The 20,819-nt window shown below is 32.9% G+C and overlaps 4 protein-coding genes across 5 annotated transcripts; 3 read left to right on the forward strand and 1 right to left on the reverse strand.

Annotated features, from left to right (window-relative positions):
* Nucleotides 1-4,196: 4,196 nt before the first annotated feature.
* On the forward strand, nt 4,197-5,240 carry LOC8277214. The gene is made up of 2 exons (XM_002528134.3): nt 4,197-4,588; nt 4,976-5,240. The coding sequence occupies exons 1-2, from the start codon at nt 4,273-4,275 to the stop codon at nt 5,068-5,070; spliced, it is 411 nt and encodes a 136-aa protein (XP_002528180.2). The 5' UTR covers nt 4,197-4,272; the 3' UTR covers nt 5,071-5,240.
* A 967-nt stretch (nt 5,241-6,207) lies between these two features.
* On the reverse strand, nt 6,208-6,896 carry LOC8277213 (protein TAP1). The gene is made up of 2 exons (XM_002528133.3): nt 6,544-6,896; nt 6,208-6,386 (listed from the first exon to the last, which is right to left on the reverse strand). Exons 1-2 carry the CDS (start codon nt 6,821-6,823, stop codon nt 6,328-6,330), a joined length of 339 nt encoding a protein of 112 aa, XP_002528179.2. The 5' UTR covers nt 6,824-6,896; the 3' UTR covers nt 6,208-6,327.
* A 1,174-nt stretch (nt 6,897-8,070) lies between these two features.
* On the forward strand, nt 8,071-10,379 carry LOC8277212. Its single transcript, XM_002528132.4, has 2 exons — nt 8,071-8,390; nt 10,081-10,379. Exons 1-2 carry the CDS (start codon nt 8,119-8,121, stop codon nt 10,286-10,288), a joined length of 480 nt encoding a protein of 159 aa, XP_002528178.2. The 5' UTR covers nt 8,071-8,118; the 3' UTR covers nt 10,289-10,379.
* Nucleotides 10,380-14,359: 3,980 nt separating this feature from the next.
* Nucleotides 14,360-20,154, forward strand: LOC8277210 (protein MLN51 homolog). 2 transcript variants are annotated; one of them, XM_002528131.4, is made up of 11 exons: nt 14,360-15,260; nt 16,379-16,481; nt 16,573-17,635; nt 18,016-18,130; nt 18,444-18,566; nt 18,687-18,742; nt 18,833-18,875; nt 18,988-19,065; nt 19,143-19,221; nt 19,586-19,674; nt 19,771-20,154. In XM_002528131.4, exons 1-8 carry the CDS (start codon nt 14,755-14,757, stop codon nt 19,028-19,030), a joined length of 2,052 nt encoding a protein of 683 aa, XP_002528177.1. In that variant the 5' UTR covers nt 14,360-14,754; the 3' UTR covers nt 19,031-19,065; nt 19,143-19,221; nt 19,586-19,674; nt 19,771-20,154. The 2 variants fall into 2 exon arrangements, with proteins under 2 accessions (XP_002528177.1, XP_015580276.1); XM_015724790.2 differs by having other exon boundaries at nt 19,586-19,669.
* The last annotated feature ends 665 nt before the right edge of the window (nt 20,155-20,819 follow it).

A 20,819-nucleotide genomic window follows, 5' to 3' on the forward strand; every position in this document is an offset into this window, starting at 1 on the left:
AACCCTAAAACAAAGAAAAGGGGATATTTATACTCTAACACAAACAAAAGGAAAAGACTATACTACCCTTATAATAATTATTGAATTACAGTATTTAACATCCCCTCTCAAACTCACGATGCGATAGCAACAAACATTGGGAGTTTGTCAGACAGAAAGCGAAAACGTGAAGCGGTTAAACATTTTGTAAACAAGTTTGCAAGCTGCAAGGAAAAAGAAACAAAAAAGCAATATCAAGGTGTCATTCTGAAGGTGATGACGAGTAACATGACAGTCGATTTTGATATGCTTGGTTCGTTCATAAAAGACCGAATTATGTGCAATCTGAATAGCACTCTTATTATCACAATATAAAGGAGTCGGTTGCCGCATAAAAACACCCATATCAGCAAGCAACCATCGCAACCAAACTATTTCACAAGTAGTCGAAGCCATGCCTCCATTGAGGATCGAGAAATGACATCCTGCTTCTTACTTTTTCAAGAGATAAGAGAATCACCTAGAAAAATACAAAATTCAGTAATTGATTTGCAGTCAGTGGGATCACCGGCCCAATCAGCATCAGAGTAAGCACATAACTCTAAAGATGAAGCAGATGGAAATAAAAGGGTCTGAAACTGAGTGCCGCGGAGGTATCTCAAAATGCGAGGAACAACAGTCCAATGAACTGTAGTAGGAGAAGTAATAAATTGACTGACTATATGAACAACATATGCGATATCAGGACGAGTGATAGTAAGATAAACCAGACTTCAACAACCGTCTGATATAGACTCGGATCTGGCGGTGGAGAATCATTAGAAGCAGAATAACGAGCGTTGAGCTCAATCGGAGTATCAATAGTCTTATTATCAGAAAGACGAGCATACTCAAAAATATCAAAAATATACTTAGATCGAGAAAGAAGATACCCTTTTAGAGAGGAAGCAACTTCAACACCCAAGAAGTAACGAAAGGGACCCAAGTCCTTCATAGTAAAAGAACGAGTCAGTTCGGACTTCAACATACTAATCCCAACAACATCATCACCTATAATAATCATATCATCAACATATAAAAAAAAAGCAAAATTCGACAAGCCAAAGTACATTTGACAAATAGTGCAGAGTTATGGTTGCTAGAATGAAAACCAAGTGAAGTAATCACAGTAGAAAACTTCTTAAACTAGGCGCGAGGAACCTGTTTGAGACCATAAAGAGCGTTCCTAAGTTTGCAAACTTCACCAGGATGATGATCAAGACCAGGAGGAGGAACCATATAAACTTCTTCGTAAAGGTCGCCATTCAAAAAAGCATTTTTAACATCCATTTGAGTTATATCCCAATGATGAACAGAAGCAACAACAATAAGAGTTCGAACTATAGTCATTTTAGCAACAGGAGCAAAAGTTTTTTTCATAATCCAGACCATATTCCTGAGAATAATCCTTAGCCATTAGACGAGCTTTATATCTTTCAATAGACCCATCAGACTTAGTTTTAATCTTATATACCCAACGAGAACTAATAGTATGTTTACCTGCAAGAAGGGACACTAACTCCTAAGTATGGGTTTGATGAAGAGCAGTTAGTTCCTCAGCCACAGCACGCTGCCAAAGTAGATCAAGAATTGCTTCTTTGAAAGATAAAGGCTCAGAAAGACGATGAATAGAAGCTAGAAAAGAGACAAATGAACTCGAATAACAAGAATAATCAAAATCAGGTTGTTTAGTGGATTTACGATTTCGTACAGGATAGCGAGGTTCGATAGTATCCGCAGTCTCAAGAGATGATTGGGCAGAGATTATAATGGAAGAGCCAATAGAAGTGTTAGGAATGTCATCAGAGGGTAGCTCATCAATATCAGTAGCAAAAAGGTCAATATGAATAAGATCAAACATCGATATACTGTAAGGATGGTCAGGAATTGCAAAATAAGGAATATGTTCAAGAAAAACAACATGAGAAACATATAACTTATGACTGACTAGATCAAAACAACGATACCCTTTTTGACCTGCACCATAATCAAGAAAAACACATATAGTAGATTGAAATGTTAACTTATTGTGTTCAACATGAGGACGAAGAATAAAACATGTAGAACCAAAGACACGAAGGAAAGAATAATCTAGAGGACGACCATACAATCTTTCATAGGGAGACAAGCCAGAATTATGAGAAATAGGAATTATGTTAATTAAATGAACAGAAGTAAGAATTTCCTCCCCCCAAAATTCACTAGGAACGCTAGCAGATAACAAAAGTGATCTTGCAATCTCAAGAATGTGCTTATGTTTTCTTTTAATAACTCCATTTTGTTCAGGAATATTAGTGCAAGAAGTTTGGTAAATTGTACCACTTAAAGTAAGTAGGTCCTTAATAATATGAGAAGTATACTCTCCCCCCAGTCACATCTAAAATATTTAATAATAGTTGAATGTTGGATTTTCACAAGAGATCGAAATTCATTATAAATGTCAAAAAGGTCTGAACGATGTTTCATAAGATAAACCAACAATAATGAGTGCAATCATCAATAAAAGATACATAATAACGAGAATCCCCTTTTGAAGAGATAGGAGAGGGTCCCCATACATAAGAATGAATAAGATCAAAATGAGCAACATATATAGTAGTGCTTTTAGGAAAAGGTAATGCAGTAAACTTTGCTAGGTTATAACCACTGCAATCAGAAATATCATGAGTTTTCAAATTTCCTAAAGCTCTTGTAGAGACTAAAAATTAAAAACGAGATACAGAGACATGACCAAGGCGAGAATGCCACAAATAAAACACAGACGAAGAATGACTCAAATGAAAGGATGACAAATTCACACCAGGAACAATTGCCGCAGTATGAGGAGTTTTGAGCTGATCCAATACATAAAGTCCTCCTTCTCTATGGCCTATCTGAATCACCTCCTGAGAATTTGGATCCTAAACAGAACAAGCAGAAGAAGAAAAAGAGACTGAGCATCCAGCGTCACATATCTGACCAACAGAAGCAAGATTTAAAGCAAGACTAGGAACATGATAGACATTAGATAAAGACAAAGAAAGCGTAATAACCGAACCAACACCTTGCAATGGCATAGGTGTACCACTAGCACTCATAACAGGAACTGAAACTTTAGGGGTTAGAGAAGTAAATGATGACAAATTAGGAGACATATGGTTTGAAGCACCAGAATCTAAAATCCAGGAGGAAGGGGATATCCCTGAAGGACTAGATGACAAAACCTATTTGAGAGGAAGCTGACATGGCATGAGATTGAGATGCAAGGAACTGTTGAAACTGCTCAATCATTGATGGATCCAAGGAGGAGTTTGACAGTGCATTGTGAGAACGAGGTAGAAGAGGAGGTCCATTGTGGAGAGTCGGTGGTCGATAAGACCACTAATGAGCTTCAAAATAAAATTCAAGTTCGGCTTGTTTGTCTTGACAAACGAACTTGAGTAAATTTTTACGATATAATTGTGGTAAAATTTTTGAGATAGTATTTTATCGCTCACATAGAAGATCATGTCTGATACGCTCTAAATTATTCTAAATCATTAAATAAAAAATATATAAAATACTCAAAATACGGTATTACTAAAAATTAAATAGATATAATATATTTGTGATAGGTAAATCTTTTCGGAAACAATCCTATTTTGATAATTAGAGTATCTCAACTCGAATCCTTTCTAATACATTGACTTTTGCCATCAAGTTAGTGTCAATATTCTCATAGTTGTTCATCCTGGATTTTGAGATGTAATTAAATTCTTTATATCATAATTATATTTTTTTATTGTTATACAACAGATTTGAAAAAGAAAAAAAAAAAAGAGATGTTTTTCTATCATTTATCACAAGCATGCATACAGCCACCAATGGATATTATACTATATCAGAAAATATCCCAATATGGGAGGTGGTACTGGCATAAACCTACAAGTAAATCTGGGTCAGGGTTCCCTATGTAACAAGTTTCTTATTCACTCAAATCATCTTTAAGCAATTCATGTGATTTTCTTTAAATATATACAATTAGCCATATTTTTAGATTTCCATTCTTTAAATATCATCTTTTAGATATTATAGTAATTCTGTTTTATAATCCTTCCAAACCTAGTAAAAATGGCAGATATACCTGCGAAAAAAGGTAATTCTGAACCTTATATAAATCATGGACTTGAAACTACAAAGAAATATAAAAATTAAAACAAAAGAAAACATAGCTATCGACAAGAGAGGAGAGTGTTAGAAATTAAGTAGTTAATTCTAGCTAGAATACTAGAAACAATGGCAAGAGAGTTGAACGGGGTGGTTTTGCTGATGATGGCGGTTCTTATGGTTGTGCTGGCTATAGCACAAGTTCATCCGCCGGTGCCGCCTCCATTTCCACCACCTGCACTTCCACCATCTCATCAGAGTCACATCATAAAACACTTACTTTGCAGTGTTAAATGTGCAGAGCATTGCCGTGGACCTCCTCGTCGCTTAGCTATATGTATGACTAAATGTATGATCAAATGCATGGTGAAAACCCCAACCTCTGAAGTTGTTTCCAATTGTACTCTCGACTGTGCAAATTCTACCATCTCCAGCAACTTTCCTGGTATTGATCCAAACTATTACATCTTGCCTTCATTTTTGTGGTTTTGTCATCATAAATTTTCATGCTGGTGAAATATGAAAGAAAGAAATGTTCATTCATATGCTAGCCATGCATTTAAAATATTCGCACACACAAATATATATATAATGTGTTTATCTGTCAGTAAATGATCGGTATATACATTGAAAATTTTATATTAATCCTTTGATGGATGATTAAAAAAATTCAAAAAGGAATTTCTTAAATTTATATGTTTCAATTAGTGTTTAATATTAAATTGAATTAATTTCTAATAATAATAATAATCTAGAATTATTAGAATTTTAATTTAATTGGAGGTATGAGATTCTAATAGATATTTATTTATTTATTTCTTGAATGTGGCAGATGAGAAACAATTGGAAAGCCATGAAGCCTTGGAACAAATTGGGGACGCTGTAGGCTCTTGTTACGCGGACTGCAATCAGAAGATCATCAATTAATTGTATTTCGCAATGCTTTTTATTTTGATTACACAGAAATCACTAACGTTAATGAATTTTAATGTTGTTTACAATGGCCTTAAGATCAAATTAGCATACAGGCCAAAAGTTTTAGTTTATATAGGAGAAAATAATTGTAACCCCTTATATTATGAAAAATCAAGTGATTTTTCGTATAAAAGCAAAAACTTGGGCCACATATAAAATGGCCATATGTGTCATAATATTGAACTTTTCAATTAAAAGTCCGATTCCTCTAAATTGTACAACGTGAGTGGCCTTTTTTTTTCTAAATTTATTTTATTTGAAAAAAAGACATAAAAAAAATAAATTAAAAATTAATAAATTGAAAGAGATATTTTTTTTATGGAGTGAAATTCATTTAAAAATTCTATTTATGTTATTAGAATGTAGTTTAACTATAATCAATTATATATATTTATATATATATTTAGTTATGTAAAATTTTCATTTCATTTAAAGCACATAAACTTTAAATTTACAAATAAATTTTATAGATTTCAACCAAACACAACGGTATAAATTTATATTTAAGATATAGTTTCTTGAGAACTGGACTTGTAAATTTTGATGGGTGTAAAATTAATTATTTCTTTTTATGGATTAATAGATGATCCGATCAATTTGATTATATACTTGTTATTTGTTTTTTATTTATCAACTCTTTAACAATATAAAAATACCAAAAGTTCTACTCTCTTTCAATCGATAAAGGAATGGAGAGGCAGAAGTTTTTAGTGTCTTCCAAATTATTGTATAGTTTCCCTTTTACATGATGGTAATATTATTATTGGAATATATGTAATATTAGGCATATAAGGAAATATAAAAAACTAATAATATAAAAATAATTTCTTTAAATAATATAAAAAAATTAAATAACTTAATTTAAATGATTCTAATAATTAAAATTCAAATTTTTCTTAATTATACTCTACTTTGATTCTTTTGTGCTAATTAGTTAATCTAGTAAACCTCTCATGCTATATCCGACAAAAGAGATTAAAAATTAAATATTCTTATATACATATATAATATATATAGTAATCTAAAACCAAGCAGGACTTTAGTCATATAAATAAAAATTGAGAATTGGGTAATTAGCTAGACAAACCATAAACAACGATAACTTGATTCATTGATTGAGTACAAATGTAATTTATTCTGCTGATCAAGATAACATTTCTTTTTCATAAAATCCATCTCAATCATTGTGCACCTCATACTCATCATTTCTCATTTTTTGCAGACATTGTTTGAGCAATGTTCCACACAACTCCCCGTTTTCTCTGCATCTGTCAAATTAAAAGAACCCTAATTAGCATCTTTCACATTATATGGCAAAAAAAGAAAAACTATAATATGTTTCTATTTTCATGAAATAAACTATAATATACAAAGATGGAAAGAAGTAAGTTCTCTATATTTCTTAAGAAAAGAAAAGTTTTATACCATCAAGATGACCGGTGCAAGTATCAAATGAACAACCAAGACTGCAGTAGTATTTCTGGGAGGAAGGAGGCGTAATAAGACACTCCTTTAAACATTTTACAGCACAAGGGATTAAATCCTTTGGATGAACAGGACTACCCTTCTCCAGATCAATGATACAATGAAGGTAGCAGTCAACATAACACGTTTTGAAATCTTCACCTGCTGCTTGCCCTAATAACATTGACAAAAACACTATCAGCCCTAAACCAGCAGCTGTTTTCACACCTTTCCCATCCATTTTATAAGGATACTCTATTTGCCCTTCTTCTTTTTCTGCCCCTATTTGTTCAAACTTTTTAATACAAGGACTAGTGAAGTAGCTACCATTTGATGGTTTTTTATATGAGGAGAATCCATAGTAGCATAGCAATCTCTTATAATAAATAAAAGCTAAAAGTGGCAAAGAAAACTTACCATTTAAAACCATCCATATCACATCTAATCTAGATATTTAGTTTACGAATCTGGCTTCTAGATTGTATAATTGGTCATATTTATATAAATATTAACTATATAGGAATTTTTTTTTATTAGGAGTTGAAGTTTTCATTCAATAATATTGCTATCTGTGGGTAAGGAGAGAGACCAACTAAGGTGATGTTTGGTAAAATTAAAAGTTAAAATTTGAAGATAAAGTCGTTTGATAATTATAATTACTAAAAGTCATTAAAAGTTTTTATTGGGCACATTTAACCTATGACATTGATTTTAAAAGTTTAGCTTAAATACAAAAGTATAAATAAAAGATTTAGAAACAACATTTTATAATATTTCTCACTAATATCTTAAAAAAAAAAACATATTAAGCATAAATAATATTACAAAGTTAGTAAAATAAGTATCACCAAATAAAAGTTAAAATATACATACTAAGGATGTAATAAGGACGAAATTGAACTTATATAATTTTGATTAAAATTGAAAATTGGTCAAAATTTTAAATGATTTTATATTTCAATTATTTTTGCCAAAACTAAAAAATTATCTAAAATAATTTTATATTTCAATTCTGTAAGACAGTTTCAAAACTACTTCATTGTATTATGACTAAAAGTAAAATCAAAAGTAAAGACACATCAAATGTAAAGTTTAACTTAAGTTTTTGTCTTATACTATGATATATTTTAATCCTTTAAAAGAAATTATCAATAATAGTTAGAAGGCTTGAATCCAATAATCTCAATAGATATTGAATATAATTAATTGTCTAAACTCTAAAAGGATATCTCAATATGTAAATTCGATCTAGACTTCAATATTAAAATATAAATTTGACCCAGTTTCTTATTTGATCAAGAGATATACAAATTGGATCATATTGAATCAGACAACTGCAAAAATCCAATCAGCTGCCATTCGTAGTCGGAAAGATTAGAAGTACTAATTCAGAATTAGAAATAGAGGGACTAAATTGCAGATTATAGGAAATATGAGGGGTGTATATATACATTTATGTGCATCTTTTGTCCGCTCGTCCCTGTCCAGCAAATAAAACTCGCTTTCCCAAATAGAAAGAAGGGGAGGGAAGTAGAAATGGCAAAAGCTTTTGGATTAAGTCTAAATTACTCTGCATTATTACTAACCCTCTCACCTGTGCTGCTGCTGCTACTCTCTCTATTTGTATCCTCACCCTTCACTGCAAACCCCAAGTCCAATGAAGAAATTACCTCTTCAGAAATAAAAGCAGCAGAAACTATCAGAACACCTACTACTACTACTGCTACCACTCACATTTTTGGAGTTAAGATTGAAAAGAATCCTTCTCAATCTAAGTTAGATGAGCTTGGAGTTACCACTTGGCCTAAGTATGTTTTCGATCCTTTCTCTTTCATTCTTTTTTTTTTTCTTGCTTCTTTTTTTTTACTGTTTTCTTGTGTTTTTCTTTTTCTTGTTTTTCCTTTTTGGGTTCCTTGATTGGTTAGGATAATGAGGATTGTGTTGCATGTTTGAGGAGGAGTAAATAAATTTATCCTAACATGAGCACTAATAACATCCAATAATTGTTTTGCTTGTCAGCTAATGTTGGTTTTAATAATTGGTTGTCTGGACGAATTTGTTTTTGGCAATATCAGAGGAAATTAGAGATGTAAGAGTAGAATTACATTGTTGCAATTCTCTCCAACAAAATTCACTACTAGCACATTAGATTGGACTTCTGGGCTTGATACAAGAAAAATGCAGACTGCATTACCAATTTTCTATTGCTAGTTTGGTTGCCTGACTGTTTCAATACTTCTGTTTCACATATGTGTTGAACTTTTAAATTCAGTTAATTCTAGAATCTCCTCATTCAAATATTTTAGTTGTCTCCGAATTCTAAAGCTGGCAACTACGTTATTGGTTGCAGTTAGTGATTGGAAATTATAATGCTAACAGATGGAAATTACAGATTTACCAGTTCAATTGTAAAGCTGCTGGGCATTAGATGCTCGCATACTTTATACCTTGTTTACCAGAAATCCCAAACTGCCAATTATGAGACCAAATAGTAATGTTTTAACAAGTTGTAAGGTTAAAAGTTTGTAAATATTTGGTTTTATCTTCCCAACAAAGAATCCCGTTAATTGAAATAGAGAACTATTTGGAAACAGATCAACTCATGGTTTTGGAGATTGCTCCAAGCTCTACCTCGGGGCATGTTCATGTGTTGAAAACCCTGGTAGTGGATGATAATGTGATATTCTCTATGCATTAAGGAAGATCATAAAGTCGTTGGGCTTATGGAAACTGGTCTTGATGTCCTAATTAGCAGACAAAAAGTAGTTTTACTGCAAATTAAAATGTCCCATGCTCTAGTATAGTAATGTAAACGTGAATATGTATTGCGCTTCTTCTTAATTAAGAAGTTGAACTGAAATATCAGCTTCTTCTTAATCAAATTTATCACCACTTTAATGAAAATTTCAAAAATCAAAATTTTCAGGACTGATGTGATTTTGGTTCTGTACAAGGCAGAATTGACTTGGCCACTTTCATAGTAATACTATCCCGGTCAACTTAGTCCTTGACCTTGCCGAATTAGTTCCTGGCTTTGTTTAAACAATTAAAATAGTTAAATATTCTGCAATAGATAAAATGTGGAAGAAAGTACATGAGAAAGGAAATTTGATGGCAAGGATTTCTGAAGAAATTTAGAAATAAAAAGGAAAACATGAGTAAGTGAAGAATCTTGCACTTATCCATGATTAGAGATCAAAGTTCAGAAATGATCTGCTATAAATTCTATTGATCTGAGCTAGGTTGCACTGTATTTATGTTATATTTTACTGATGGTTCCTTTCCAGGTAAGAAAGATCAGAATTCTCAATATACACTATTAACACTTGGACACTGTATGGTTCTTGCAGAGATACCTACAAAATCTTATGAAGGTCTCTATGAGTTTTATGGTGATATAAAATGCATGGGAATCATGTTCACCAAGCAGACTTTTAGCTATTTCATACTATGCATATTTATGGGAGAAAAACTGCTCTAAAAGTTTTATATGAATAGGTGGAGCGGTCAGCCAAGTAAAATTCCATGGACATTCAAGACCACGGAGACAATATACCTGTTGGAGGGCAAAGTGAAGGTTTCTGTTGATGGGTACGAAGGATCTTTCGAAATTGGGGCTGGTGATTTGGTTGTATTCCCTAAAGGAATGAAGATTACTTGGGATGTCCTTGAAGCTGTGAGCAAGCACTACAGCTTGGAAAAATAATGTACATAATCCCCATGGCCTGCATAGCAGAAAGCACATCATGTTATGGATTGATCTATTTATAATATCAGCGCTCTACTCTTGAACCTAATGTCAGACTTGCTGAGTTCACTTGATTGCTCAAATGTCCTCTCGGCAAGGTATATGCACATTTGACATGCAGGTGGCTTGTTTTAATCTCACTCGAATGTTTTTGGCAATCAGCACAACTCTGAAATCCTCTCTCTAATTCCTCTTCCATCTTCTGTCAGATGAACTCTTTCCTTTTTAGTTTCTGCTTGTTTTCTAAGAAAAGAAAATATAAATTTTCTTGTTAGAATACGAGGAAAACTAAAGGAAAAGAAAAGGAATATGTTTACTTAAAAAACTTTCAATAAGTTTATAGGCTGAGTCTAAAATAAATCAGCAACAAGGTAAAGATGTTGAAAAATGGGCTCCTACAACTTGAGCCTCAACCATGAGGCTTAGTTATAATTTTTATTACGATGACATTTCAGTATTTCTTGATAACCATTTGCAAAATTCTTTTATCAGAAATTCATTTTAGAGTACATGATGCTGAATTATCACTGAGAAACTTTTGAATACTAAAATTTATACAAAGCAAATCACATCTCTCAAAGGTGTCAAACTCTTAAAATATATAATATATAGTATTTTTATCAATATAATCTTTTATATTAAAAAAAGGTTATATTTTAATTAACAATTTTATTTTTTCCACATGCATTATATATTCATTATACTAATTTAACGTAATCTAAAATAATTATGCTCGTAATTTTTGAAATATAAATATTAATTAAAATAGGAATATCATATACAAAAGTGTAAAATAATTTTTTGAGAAATTCTTATATAGAATTAGTGTATACATTATAATATGAGTATTTTATCATTCAGTATTGTATGATTGACACATGCTCTATTATTTAAAATTAATAAATATATATTAATCATATAGATTGAGACATACAACACTATGCCAATAATAGTATATATTGTATTGCTAACACTAATTAACAAGAACTAAACTTTTTATGAATTACTTGAAGCTCGGCTCGATAAAAACTCAGGTAATCTTATTAAAAGACTTATTAATATTAACAAATCAAACTTAAACTTACCAATACTCAACTCATTAATTTGCAAATTGGTTTCTTTTATAGACTCACGAGCCTATTCTCAAGGTAACTCATAAATGAAGTAAACTAATTATGAGGTTTTAGTTTACTATCATAACTTGGATTTTCCATACGCCAGAAATTGATGGTTTTATCATGTAAGTTACATGTGCCTGTTAAGAGTTTACTTGTTTTATGCTTTTTTCTTTCTGAGAATTTACCCATATAAAAAGGGTTTAGCACGCACAGTACTACGACAAGTAATATAGGAAAAATAAAATGGAGGGAAAAGGTAGGGTTAATGGTACTATAGCAGTAGCGATGGTGCTACTTATAGTATTGTCGGGGCAAGCAATTGCAGATTTAGAAATTTGGGGCAGGGGAAACGATGAGTTTCGGCGTTGTTATACGAATTGTTACATGGCTTGCATCGATAACAAAAAGACTTTGATGCCACAAATGTGCACAGATTATTGTGATGAAGAATGTTCTGGACACTTGCCAAACCATGCCAAATTCACCCATGGTAACCCTCTTCCTTTCCATCCTTTTTCTCTTTCTAAAGAAAAAGAAAATAATAGTATGTCATCTCATATACCCTATTAAATTCATTAATTAGCATTTGAAGAAAGTATTAGTACAGATAGATCAAACAGATTAAGTATCAAGTTATTTTTTCTTTTAATTGATTTCGACCGGAATCCGAACTCGATATGATATAATTTTTAAAGTAACTCCGGTATTAAATTAACTGCATCCAACCCAGTTGGTTTCTCTATAGAAATATTCACACATGACAATAGATAACACTCTCTCTTTATATGACAGATGAAGCTGAAGCACAAAAGCTGCTTGAAGGAATGCTCAAAGATTAAACGCAACACGAAGCATTAATTAATATCTATGCTCATATATAGTACAACAGAATAAAAGAATGGTGAATCATCCATTAATTTCTAGTAAAATATTTGATAATAAATGTCATGAATCAAATGTTGTATTTATGTGGAAACTCTGTTTTAAGACGATGAGACAAGTTCCCTGTTTTCAGTGGATAAGAAGTCATCACAAATTAATGCATATGGTTTCAAGATAAGAAGGTTCTTCGTAGCTGGATTGCACATCTCTCTTATGAAAGGAATTTGCATGAATTAGCAGTAAATACTGGCTTAAGTTACGCTATTCCTCCTGCAACTAACAATGAAATTAGAGTGTTAATGCCATTACAACTTGACATTTTATATATACATATTGAACTTCTAATAAATGGATGGTGGACAATACATCACATACTAAAAAAACAAAATCAGTTTTAATAAATTTAAAAAAATTAACGATTTAGATACCGACCAATGTGATCGCTAAAATTTTGATGGATAAAAAGTTAAACACATGTAATTTAGATTTTTTAGTAAATAATTTTCTAAATTTATACCTAAATGTTAAATACATCTAATTCAATTTTTTTAAAAAAATAATCCTTGAATTTATGTCCAAAAGTCAAATACACCTAATTTAAATTTTTCTAAAAGTGAATTAATATTTGATTTTAAATTTTAATCGAATTATAAAAATTAAAAAGAATATTTATTTTATTAATTTATTAATACAATATCTAGTGACGCGTTATATAAAAGTGTGTTTAGCAAAATTTAAAATTCGGGAGTTATTAATGAAATAAATATTATTTTTAGTTTTTACAATGCAATTAAAATCTAAATTTTTTTATTTTACTTTTAAAAAAATATTTAATTTGAATATATTTGACCTTTAGACATAAGTTTAAGGGACTATTTGCTGAAAGTTTAATTTAAATATATATGACCATTGGACACAAATTCAGAATGTCATTTGCTGAAATATTTAAATTAGATATATTTCACCGTTGGATATAAATTTAAGTAATTATTTGATGAAAGAATACTATAATCTTCCCACTACTATCCCCTCTTGGTTGAGAAATATAATTGAAGCAATCATATACCCATAATATATGGAACTGCAGAATTTCACAAGAAGAGAACAAAAAGATTGAAAGTCTCAATCAAATCCGCAGGCAGATTAGTGGCAAGGAGAGCTGTAAAAGGCTTCAGATTACAGGTCATGCCATTGCCATCCACAATCTGACCCTGGGGAATTCCTGCAAAATAGCAGCTTTAATTTATCAACACACACAGCACTTGAACTTGTTTCCACTTCTGGAGGCAGTAGTATGAATTTCATCAATCAAAATCTTCAACGTAGATATTTCTTTTTATATATTATTTTTATAAAAATTTTCTAATATATATACTAAAAATTATATGATAGTTACATGAAAATAAAAATAAAATAGCAATCTATCTAAATAACACAAGTCCTAAGCACAATAGCAACCTGAATTTTTAATTTCAACATTTATAAAACACCTAGAATCAGAAAACACAATGCAAAATGAATATAAAAATGTTATTTGCTATTATTGGAAGACTCATTCCATAACAGTCAACAAAATAGTGCAAAAGCAAAAAATAAAAATAAAAAACATAAATTCAAAAAGGAAACTAATAATATGCAATTCCATTTCCGCAACAGGAGCATATAATAGGACCCTTCTTCCTGTTTGGTTCTAGTCAAGTACAAAGCATTTAAAGGGGAATGTGGACCTAAATTATTTGGAAGCAGACGTGGCAACACCCCGTTGGTCAAATTAACTACAGTTAGATTCAAGAGATTCACTTTTTTTATCATCATCACCATTAAAAAAAAAAACAGATGCCACATCATGTGACTTATTACGTAAGTATCATGTGACTTTACCAATAATATACCAACCAATCTAAATCCCCAAATAAAATCTCTTTTTCTAATTTACCCTCAATTTTATATTCTAATTCCTTTAATACCCTCAACACTTACTATCTCCGAATAAATTTGTTTCTCTCTCTATCTTTCCCTCTTTTCGTTCATTTATATTTCATAACGATCTCCAAATTTTATTTCTCTCTCTCTATTACTATGTCTATCAAAATCTAGGGTTTTCAAAAAATCCGTGCTTTCTATATCCGAAACCCTAAATTTATATTCAAATTTTAGCTTTTTAGGGGTTTCGATTTCTTCTCATTATCCCCAATTTTGGAACTTTTAGGGTTTTCCCAGTTTTGATTCACCTTAATTTCTTAAATTTGCTTCATTGAGAAAAATTAGGGTTTTTAGGGCTTTTGATTTGCGTGTGAGGGTTTTCACTAATATTTATTTGTTTTAGGGCTCCAAAGGTTTGAAATTGACTGCAATTGGAGTTTGATTAACTTTTAATTGTGTGAAAGATTGCGTTTCTATTGCTGCTTTTAGGGTTTTGGTTTAATGGCGAAAGTGGGTGAAGAGGAAGTTGAATATGAGAGTGATCCTGAGGAGGAAAAGCGTTTGCTTGGAATGAGAAGGCGCGAAGCGTCCAGTGATGATGAGGAAGATGAAGTGGAAGAGAAGCATAGAGTGGATCGGAGGGGTCCAATTCGCTCTGATGAATCGGATGGTGAGGGTGGTGCTGCTGATTATGATGATGATGAAGAAGAAGAATTAGAAGAAGAAGAAGAAGAGGTATATGAAGAAGAAGAGGAAGAAATTTATGAGGATGAAGAGGAAGATGATACTCATGGGAATGAGAAGAGAGTAGGAGGAAGAGATAGTGCAGTGGAGGTTAAGGAGAAGGCTGAGGAGGATGGAGTAGAGGAGAAAGGAATGGAGGGCCGTATGGAGGAGGGGGAAGATGAAGAGGGGAAAAAAGAGAATGAACCATTTGCTGTGCCTACTGCTGGGGCTTTCTATATGCATGATGATCGTTTTAGAGACAATGCTGGTGGTCGACACAGGTATTTATTTTACTAGTAATATAGGTGTTTGTAAAGTTTGTGTTTTGGCAATTGGTATGTTTATGATGAAATAGAAAAGTTCAACCTTTTGGATTCAGTATTCTGTTACTAATTAGTTTCCAATATGAAACTAATATATATTGGTTTGGAGGGAGAATTTGACAAGGAGCATTTATTTGTCGTTGACTTTGCTATGAAATTAAAATTTCGTAAATATTGGTATAACCTGAGATTTTATTTTGTATTTGTACCGAATTTTTTCCTGCCCTGGGTGTGCATGAGTCTAATTAGAACTTGAAAATAGGGCAATCTTAATTCAGTCTGATATCTTGGCTACCTGTTTCACATCAGAATTAAGCACTGATTTGTCAGTCCATATCTATTTGTATTCCCCTGCTTGAACTCAACTTAAAACGATTTGAATCTTGGTGTCTCTTGGAGGTTATCTTGTTGGTGTCTAAATTTGGATGTGCCCCTTAAATTGATTTATTATTGAATTATAGGGATTTTGTTGGTAAATTAGTTTAATAATATAACTTTTCATTATGCTTTGTGCTAGTTGTAGGGGGGAAAATCTGGGACTCGCATGAAGAGATATGTGTGGGCATTATAGTTTAATTGGTCGAATCTACCATGCATAGCATTATGCTGATGTTTGAATCTGACTATGCTTGGTTAAATGTTACTCTATATGTTGAACCTGGATAGTTCTACACTTTCTTGGCCTCATGCATAGGTTCAAGAATATGGTTTTATTTGGTACTGTATTATGTACATCTGTGACTTTTTTGTTTGCTGTATTTGAACCAAGTTAGGATAATGCTGCTCTTGATCCCTGGGCATGAATTTGCTTTGCTTAATGGTTAGAGACTTGAAGGTATAGTGGAAAACTTTTCTGACATGATAATGGACAGATAAACAGGCGACAAGATCTGGATGAATCTAGGGATTTAGATCCTGCTTTTGTGTCACCTCCTGACCAAGTTGCTTTAATGTTTTGTTTCCCATTTTATATTCTTATGATGGTTTTCTAAATAGTTATATTGATGTTGTATTTTAGCTGTGTTATGCCATTTGTCTATTAAGTAATTTTAAAAGTAACGTCATGCACCATTTAGGCGAACATATGGTGGAAGGAAGTTATGGGAGTCCAAAGATGATAAGAAATGGGGGCATGACAAGTTTGAGGAGATGAATTTGCAGGAAAGGCACTATGACCAGGTAAATTTACATCACAATTCTCTTGATGAGATTGCTGATTTTTTCCTTTTTGTTCCATCTTTTTGAAAATACCTTCTAAAAATAATTTCAGGGGAGGAGGGGTTCTAAAGGCCATTATCAAGCTCGTGGTGGTAAAAATCAAGGTCCAGACCGTGGATATGCAAGAAGGAGCAGATCTAAAGCGTTCAGCAATGGCAACAATCAGAACCAGGCTCCAAAAGGTGTGAGAGGGAGAGGGCCTAGAAAGTATGAACCCAGATGGAAGAGGAGCAGCCAGAGCCAGCCGCCTTTAACACAGAACAAACAGGCTGAGAAATCTTTTGAGAAAACTTCACATGGAAGTTCAGGGAGAGTATTCACACCAGCATCAAATACAGAATCTGATCAAGTACCTCCTGCTAGAAAAAATTCAAGCTTGAGTTCTGCTTCTCCTCCTTTTTATCCTTCTGGATCATCAAATAAAGATGTTACTTTGACTCAGAAAAGGGATGTGCAAGTTGGAAGTACAAGCAGGAACCCTCCCACTTCTGTTGTAGATGAAAGTTTCTCTATGCAGCAAGCCAGTGCATTGATGAGGGGAAAGAATATAGCTGATTCCATTGGTGTTGACAAGCTTTACATTGATGATTCTGTTAATTCAACTGCTGGTAAGCCCTTAAACAGTATGCAAATGCAGCCTTCTGGTTCCTCATTAGCGAATACCATGCAATCCTCTCAGTCTAGAGCTCAAGGAAGGGGTGTAGCTATTTCAGGACAGATGACTTATCAATCTAACCCTCTTCAAAACCAAGTCAACAGAGTGTCATCTGCAACACAGCCCCATCCTGTTCAGCGGAATCCTGCTCAAAATCGTGTCCAACCTTCTGTTCAAGCTCCTGGCCTGCAGTTGGGCCAGCGGTCTGGCAGTGGATCTCAAGCTTCTTCGCCACCAAATACAGCTTTGTCAATAAATTCTTATGAACCTGGAGATGCCGAAAATAGTTCAGAATCAAGTAAATCTAGAGGTGCATTGGTTGGGAAGGGAAAAGGAAGTATTCAAGGAAGTGGAAGAGGTTCATTTATGTATGGTGGGGCACAAGTTATGGGAGCCACTGGGAATATGAATGTTGGTCATGGTGATCAAAACTTCCCTGGAGCTCCAGCCTTCTTGCCAGGTATAAGTTTTTCAGATTGAATTGTCTTCCATCTAGGACGAGGGAATTCTGAAGTTTTTTGAAACATCGAAAGCGTTTTAAGATGTTGACAATTTATTGAATTACTTGAAAATTTGCGTATTTATTTTAGTACAGTTAGTAAAGTTACTGAAGGCCCTGTTTTCCATTTTCTTTAATATGCCTTGAAGCCATTACTTTACATTTTGTTCATTATCTTATGTTTTCTGCACATTGATTAGTACATTGCTGTTGATTTTGTGGTGAACTCAGCCATAATTTCTTGTTTCGAATTATAGTTTGTTCTTTAAGAAACTAAAGAATCACTAGTATTTTTTTTGTGCTTTGGATTTTGATTTATTATTTTGTTGTTTGGAATGTAGTTATGCAATTTGGCGGTCAGCATCCTGGTGGTATTGGTGTCCCTGCTGTTGGCATGGCATTTCCTGGATATGTTGCTCAACCTCAGCTTGGTTTAGGGAACTCAGAAATGACATGGTATGATAAATCTTCTTTTAGCTAGTACATTATCCATTTGGTTGTTCCCTTATATATTTAATTTTTCTTAAGTGATGTCAGCTAACTTATATGTCAACAGAGTTACTATTATATATAATATCGAATCTCCTTCATTTCTTACATATGTTCTAAAAAAATTTTAGCTGATCAAATTGTGTTCAACTAGATGCCATGTTTGTTTTATAGTTGCTATCTAAAAGAGGATTATTCTATGGTGGAAATTATTGCTCTTTTAGTCTTTTCCTAATGCGATATGGTCATAATAGTGGTCATGATTTTTCATGATGTTTAGGCTTCCAGTTTTGGCTGGTGCTGCAGGAGCCTTAGGGGCCACTTATTGTTCACCCTATATTGCTGTTGATGGTGCTTATCATGCTCGCCCATCTGGACAGACATCTTCTTCGGGGTCTTCGAGGTAGCATAACTGTCAATTGTGTTGGGTATCTTCAATGGTCTATGTATTGTCTTTAGCTTCTTTGGTGTCATGCAGTATGTTCATTGTTTGATGATGCTTTTTCCTTTTTCTCTTTTATAGCAAAGAAAATAGTACTAACAAGTCCAGTAATGAGTGGAAGCCTTCACAGAAACCTGGTAGAGACAATCTTATCTTGTCTTTTTTGTTTCAACCTTCACTGTGATTGCTTTTTGTACTTACAGGGAACTAACTTGTCTTTGATGCAGAGATTGTGAATGATGAGTTTGGGCAACGACAAAAGCCTCGCAGGCATGTAGAATTTTTTTTTATGTTCTTTTAAAAGGACTTTCCCCTTTTTCTTGCTAGCTATGTGATTTCTCTAGATAAGGGTCTTGAAATTATTTCCTTTTCCATTTTGCAGATACTCAGAAATGGATTTCAAGCAGCCAAGTACAAGTACTTAGATAAGATGAATCTTATTTGAATAAGCAGATAAAAGGTTAAGTTCTATTCAATGAAGCTTTTGTATATTTTGAAGATAGCAAAATTCTTACTTGTGGTTTTGTGGTGATGCAGGCCCTTGATCAGGCCCTTTGTGTTCTCCAGCATATGTTCTGGAGTGCTTTGGGCCGCATTACATTTCAGGATATCTTAGGTAACTACATTTTGTTAAATTTGTAAATCATGTTCATGAAGAATCTGATTGTGTTTTAAGTTGATTGTTTATATATAGTCTGGAGAGACTATGAACTGAATAAACTGAAGGGTGATATTGTTATTTTGCATAAAACATTTTTTTATTGAAGTCAGTAGTAAAAGATTGTCTATATATTACTGTTTCAAGTACAAATTGATAGAACTATAAGAATTGGAAGAATGAAAATGTGTGTGAAGGTTTTGTAATTTTTGAGTTTATAGGCCTATTTTTTGGTTTTGTTTCTACCCATATTCTATCCTCCCTGCCCTTCATTTGAGTCCTTGGTCTTTTAACCCCACTTCTGTCTCTCTGTTTGTTGCAGTTATATGTGACAAACACCTGCTCATGCTGCAGTCAATTTGAGAACATAATTGCGGCTTGACGGGTGGAAGTTTCTTGTTTAAATGTGCGGTATGAGCATCAGAGAAAGATCCTTCGATGTATTTATTTTTATGGAGGCATTTTGGACTTCTTCATATCTTTTTCCCATGTTTTTGTTGGTTTCAGGTTTTCTTGTGGCTTGGTTTTTTAGTGAAGCTTGAAACAAATGTATGCAGGCTTCTCCAAGAAAGTATATGCTAAAAATTTTCAAAAAGAACAAGAAAGTATTGGTGCAGAAGCTGTTTGCTCGGGGACGTTGAGTTTTCCTATTTATATAAGTAGGTGGTGTTTGAGTTTTCCATCGGACTTTGATAACCTTAACTTTGTGGTTGAGTCTGGTTTCGAGAGATACATTTTAATATGTGGGATTTTTATTTAGTAAAAAAGGACTGTCTACTTTATGAAGTACTGCAGGGTAGAGAATTTATTTGTTCGATGAACACACGTATTTGTGTTGGCAAATGCTGCTGCTTTTAAAGCTATGGAATGTGGCTATGATTTTTATAGATAGATCCTTCCTGTTCAATGGCGATGAAAACTAACGACAAATACATTCTTTGCTAACTTTGTCACATTCCAATTGGACTTGTCAATGGTCTCTGAGAATTTGTTGAAAGCATTCTTGGTTTCATCTAACTTAAGGCTGCGGAATGGCAATATTACTTAGGAAATCAGGATAGCTTTGATTCGCCCACAGCATTCGTTCTTTGCTTGAGCTATTCTTGGTCTCTAAGTATGCTTTCTGAGTTGGTAAAGCATCATTTGCTATTCACTATCAAAGTGGTGATTGATGATGCAGTTTGTCCTGCTTTTCCCCTTATAAATTCCAGTGGAAAATGCTTAAGTGGTCCCTAACTCGTATTTATATTCAAATGTGCTTACGTTTGTGGATTACCAATTCCATAACCTTATTTTAATCAAATCATTAATCGAGCTTTCATCCCAACTACTTTGTCCAGATATTCTATAAAACAAAATGCCATTTCCAATGCCTGGATGGACAGTAAGGTGCATTAATAACTTAAACTCGTTTTTATATGATTCTTTCCTTGTCAATAATAATGACAATATTATTAAATGGCAATATTATCATCTATTAACTAAACAAACAAGTCTTCATAAAAAAAGGAAAAAGAAAAAACTAAAGAAACAAGTGTTCAATATTATAAGCAATT

This window comes from Ricinus communis, chromosome 8 (assembly GCF_019578655.1).
Source record: "Ricinus communis isolate WT05 ecotype wild-type chromosome 8, ASM1957865v1, whole genome shotgun sequence".
Classification (NCBI taxonomy): domain Eukaryota; kingdom Viridiplantae; phylum Streptophyta; class Magnoliopsida; order Malpighiales; family Euphorbiaceae; genus Ricinus; species Ricinus communis.

Coding starts and splice junctions, on each gene's coding strand:
- LOC8277213 (XM_002528133.3), bottom strand. CDS start 6,823: ATGGATGGGAAAGGTGTGAAAACAGCTGCTGGTTTAGGGCTGATAGTG. Junction 6,387..6,543: donor TTGCACCGGTCATCTTGATG/GTATAAAACTTT, acceptor TTAATTTGACAG/ATGCAGAGAAAACGGGGAGT.
- LOC8277212 (XM_002528132.4), top strand. CDS start 8,119: ATGGCAAAAGCTTTTGGATTAAGTCTAAATTACTCTGCATTATTACTA. Junction 8,391..10,080: donor GGAGTTACCACTTGGCCTAA/GTATGTTTTCGA, acceptor TTATATGAATAG/GTGGAGCGGTCAGCCAAGTA.
- LOC8277210 (XM_002528131.4), top strand. CDS start 14,755: ATGGCGAAAGTGGGTGAAGAGGAAGTTGAATATGAGAGTGATCCTGAG. Junction 15,261..16,378: donor AATGCTGGTGGTCGACACAG/GTATTTATTTTA, acceptor TGCACCATTTAG/GCGAACATATGGTGGAAGGA. Junction 18,876..18,987: donor CAACGACAAAAGCCTCGCAG/GCATGTAGAATT, acceptor TCCATTTTGCAG/ATACTCAGAAATGGATTTCA.
- LOC8277214 (XM_002528134.3), top strand. CDS start 4,273: ATGGCAAGAGAGTTGAACGGGGTGGTTTTGCTGATGATGGCGGTTCTT. Junction 4,589..4,975: donor CATCTCCAGCAACTTTCCTG/GTATTGATCCAA, acceptor TGAATGTGGCAG/ATGAGAAACAATTGGAAAGC.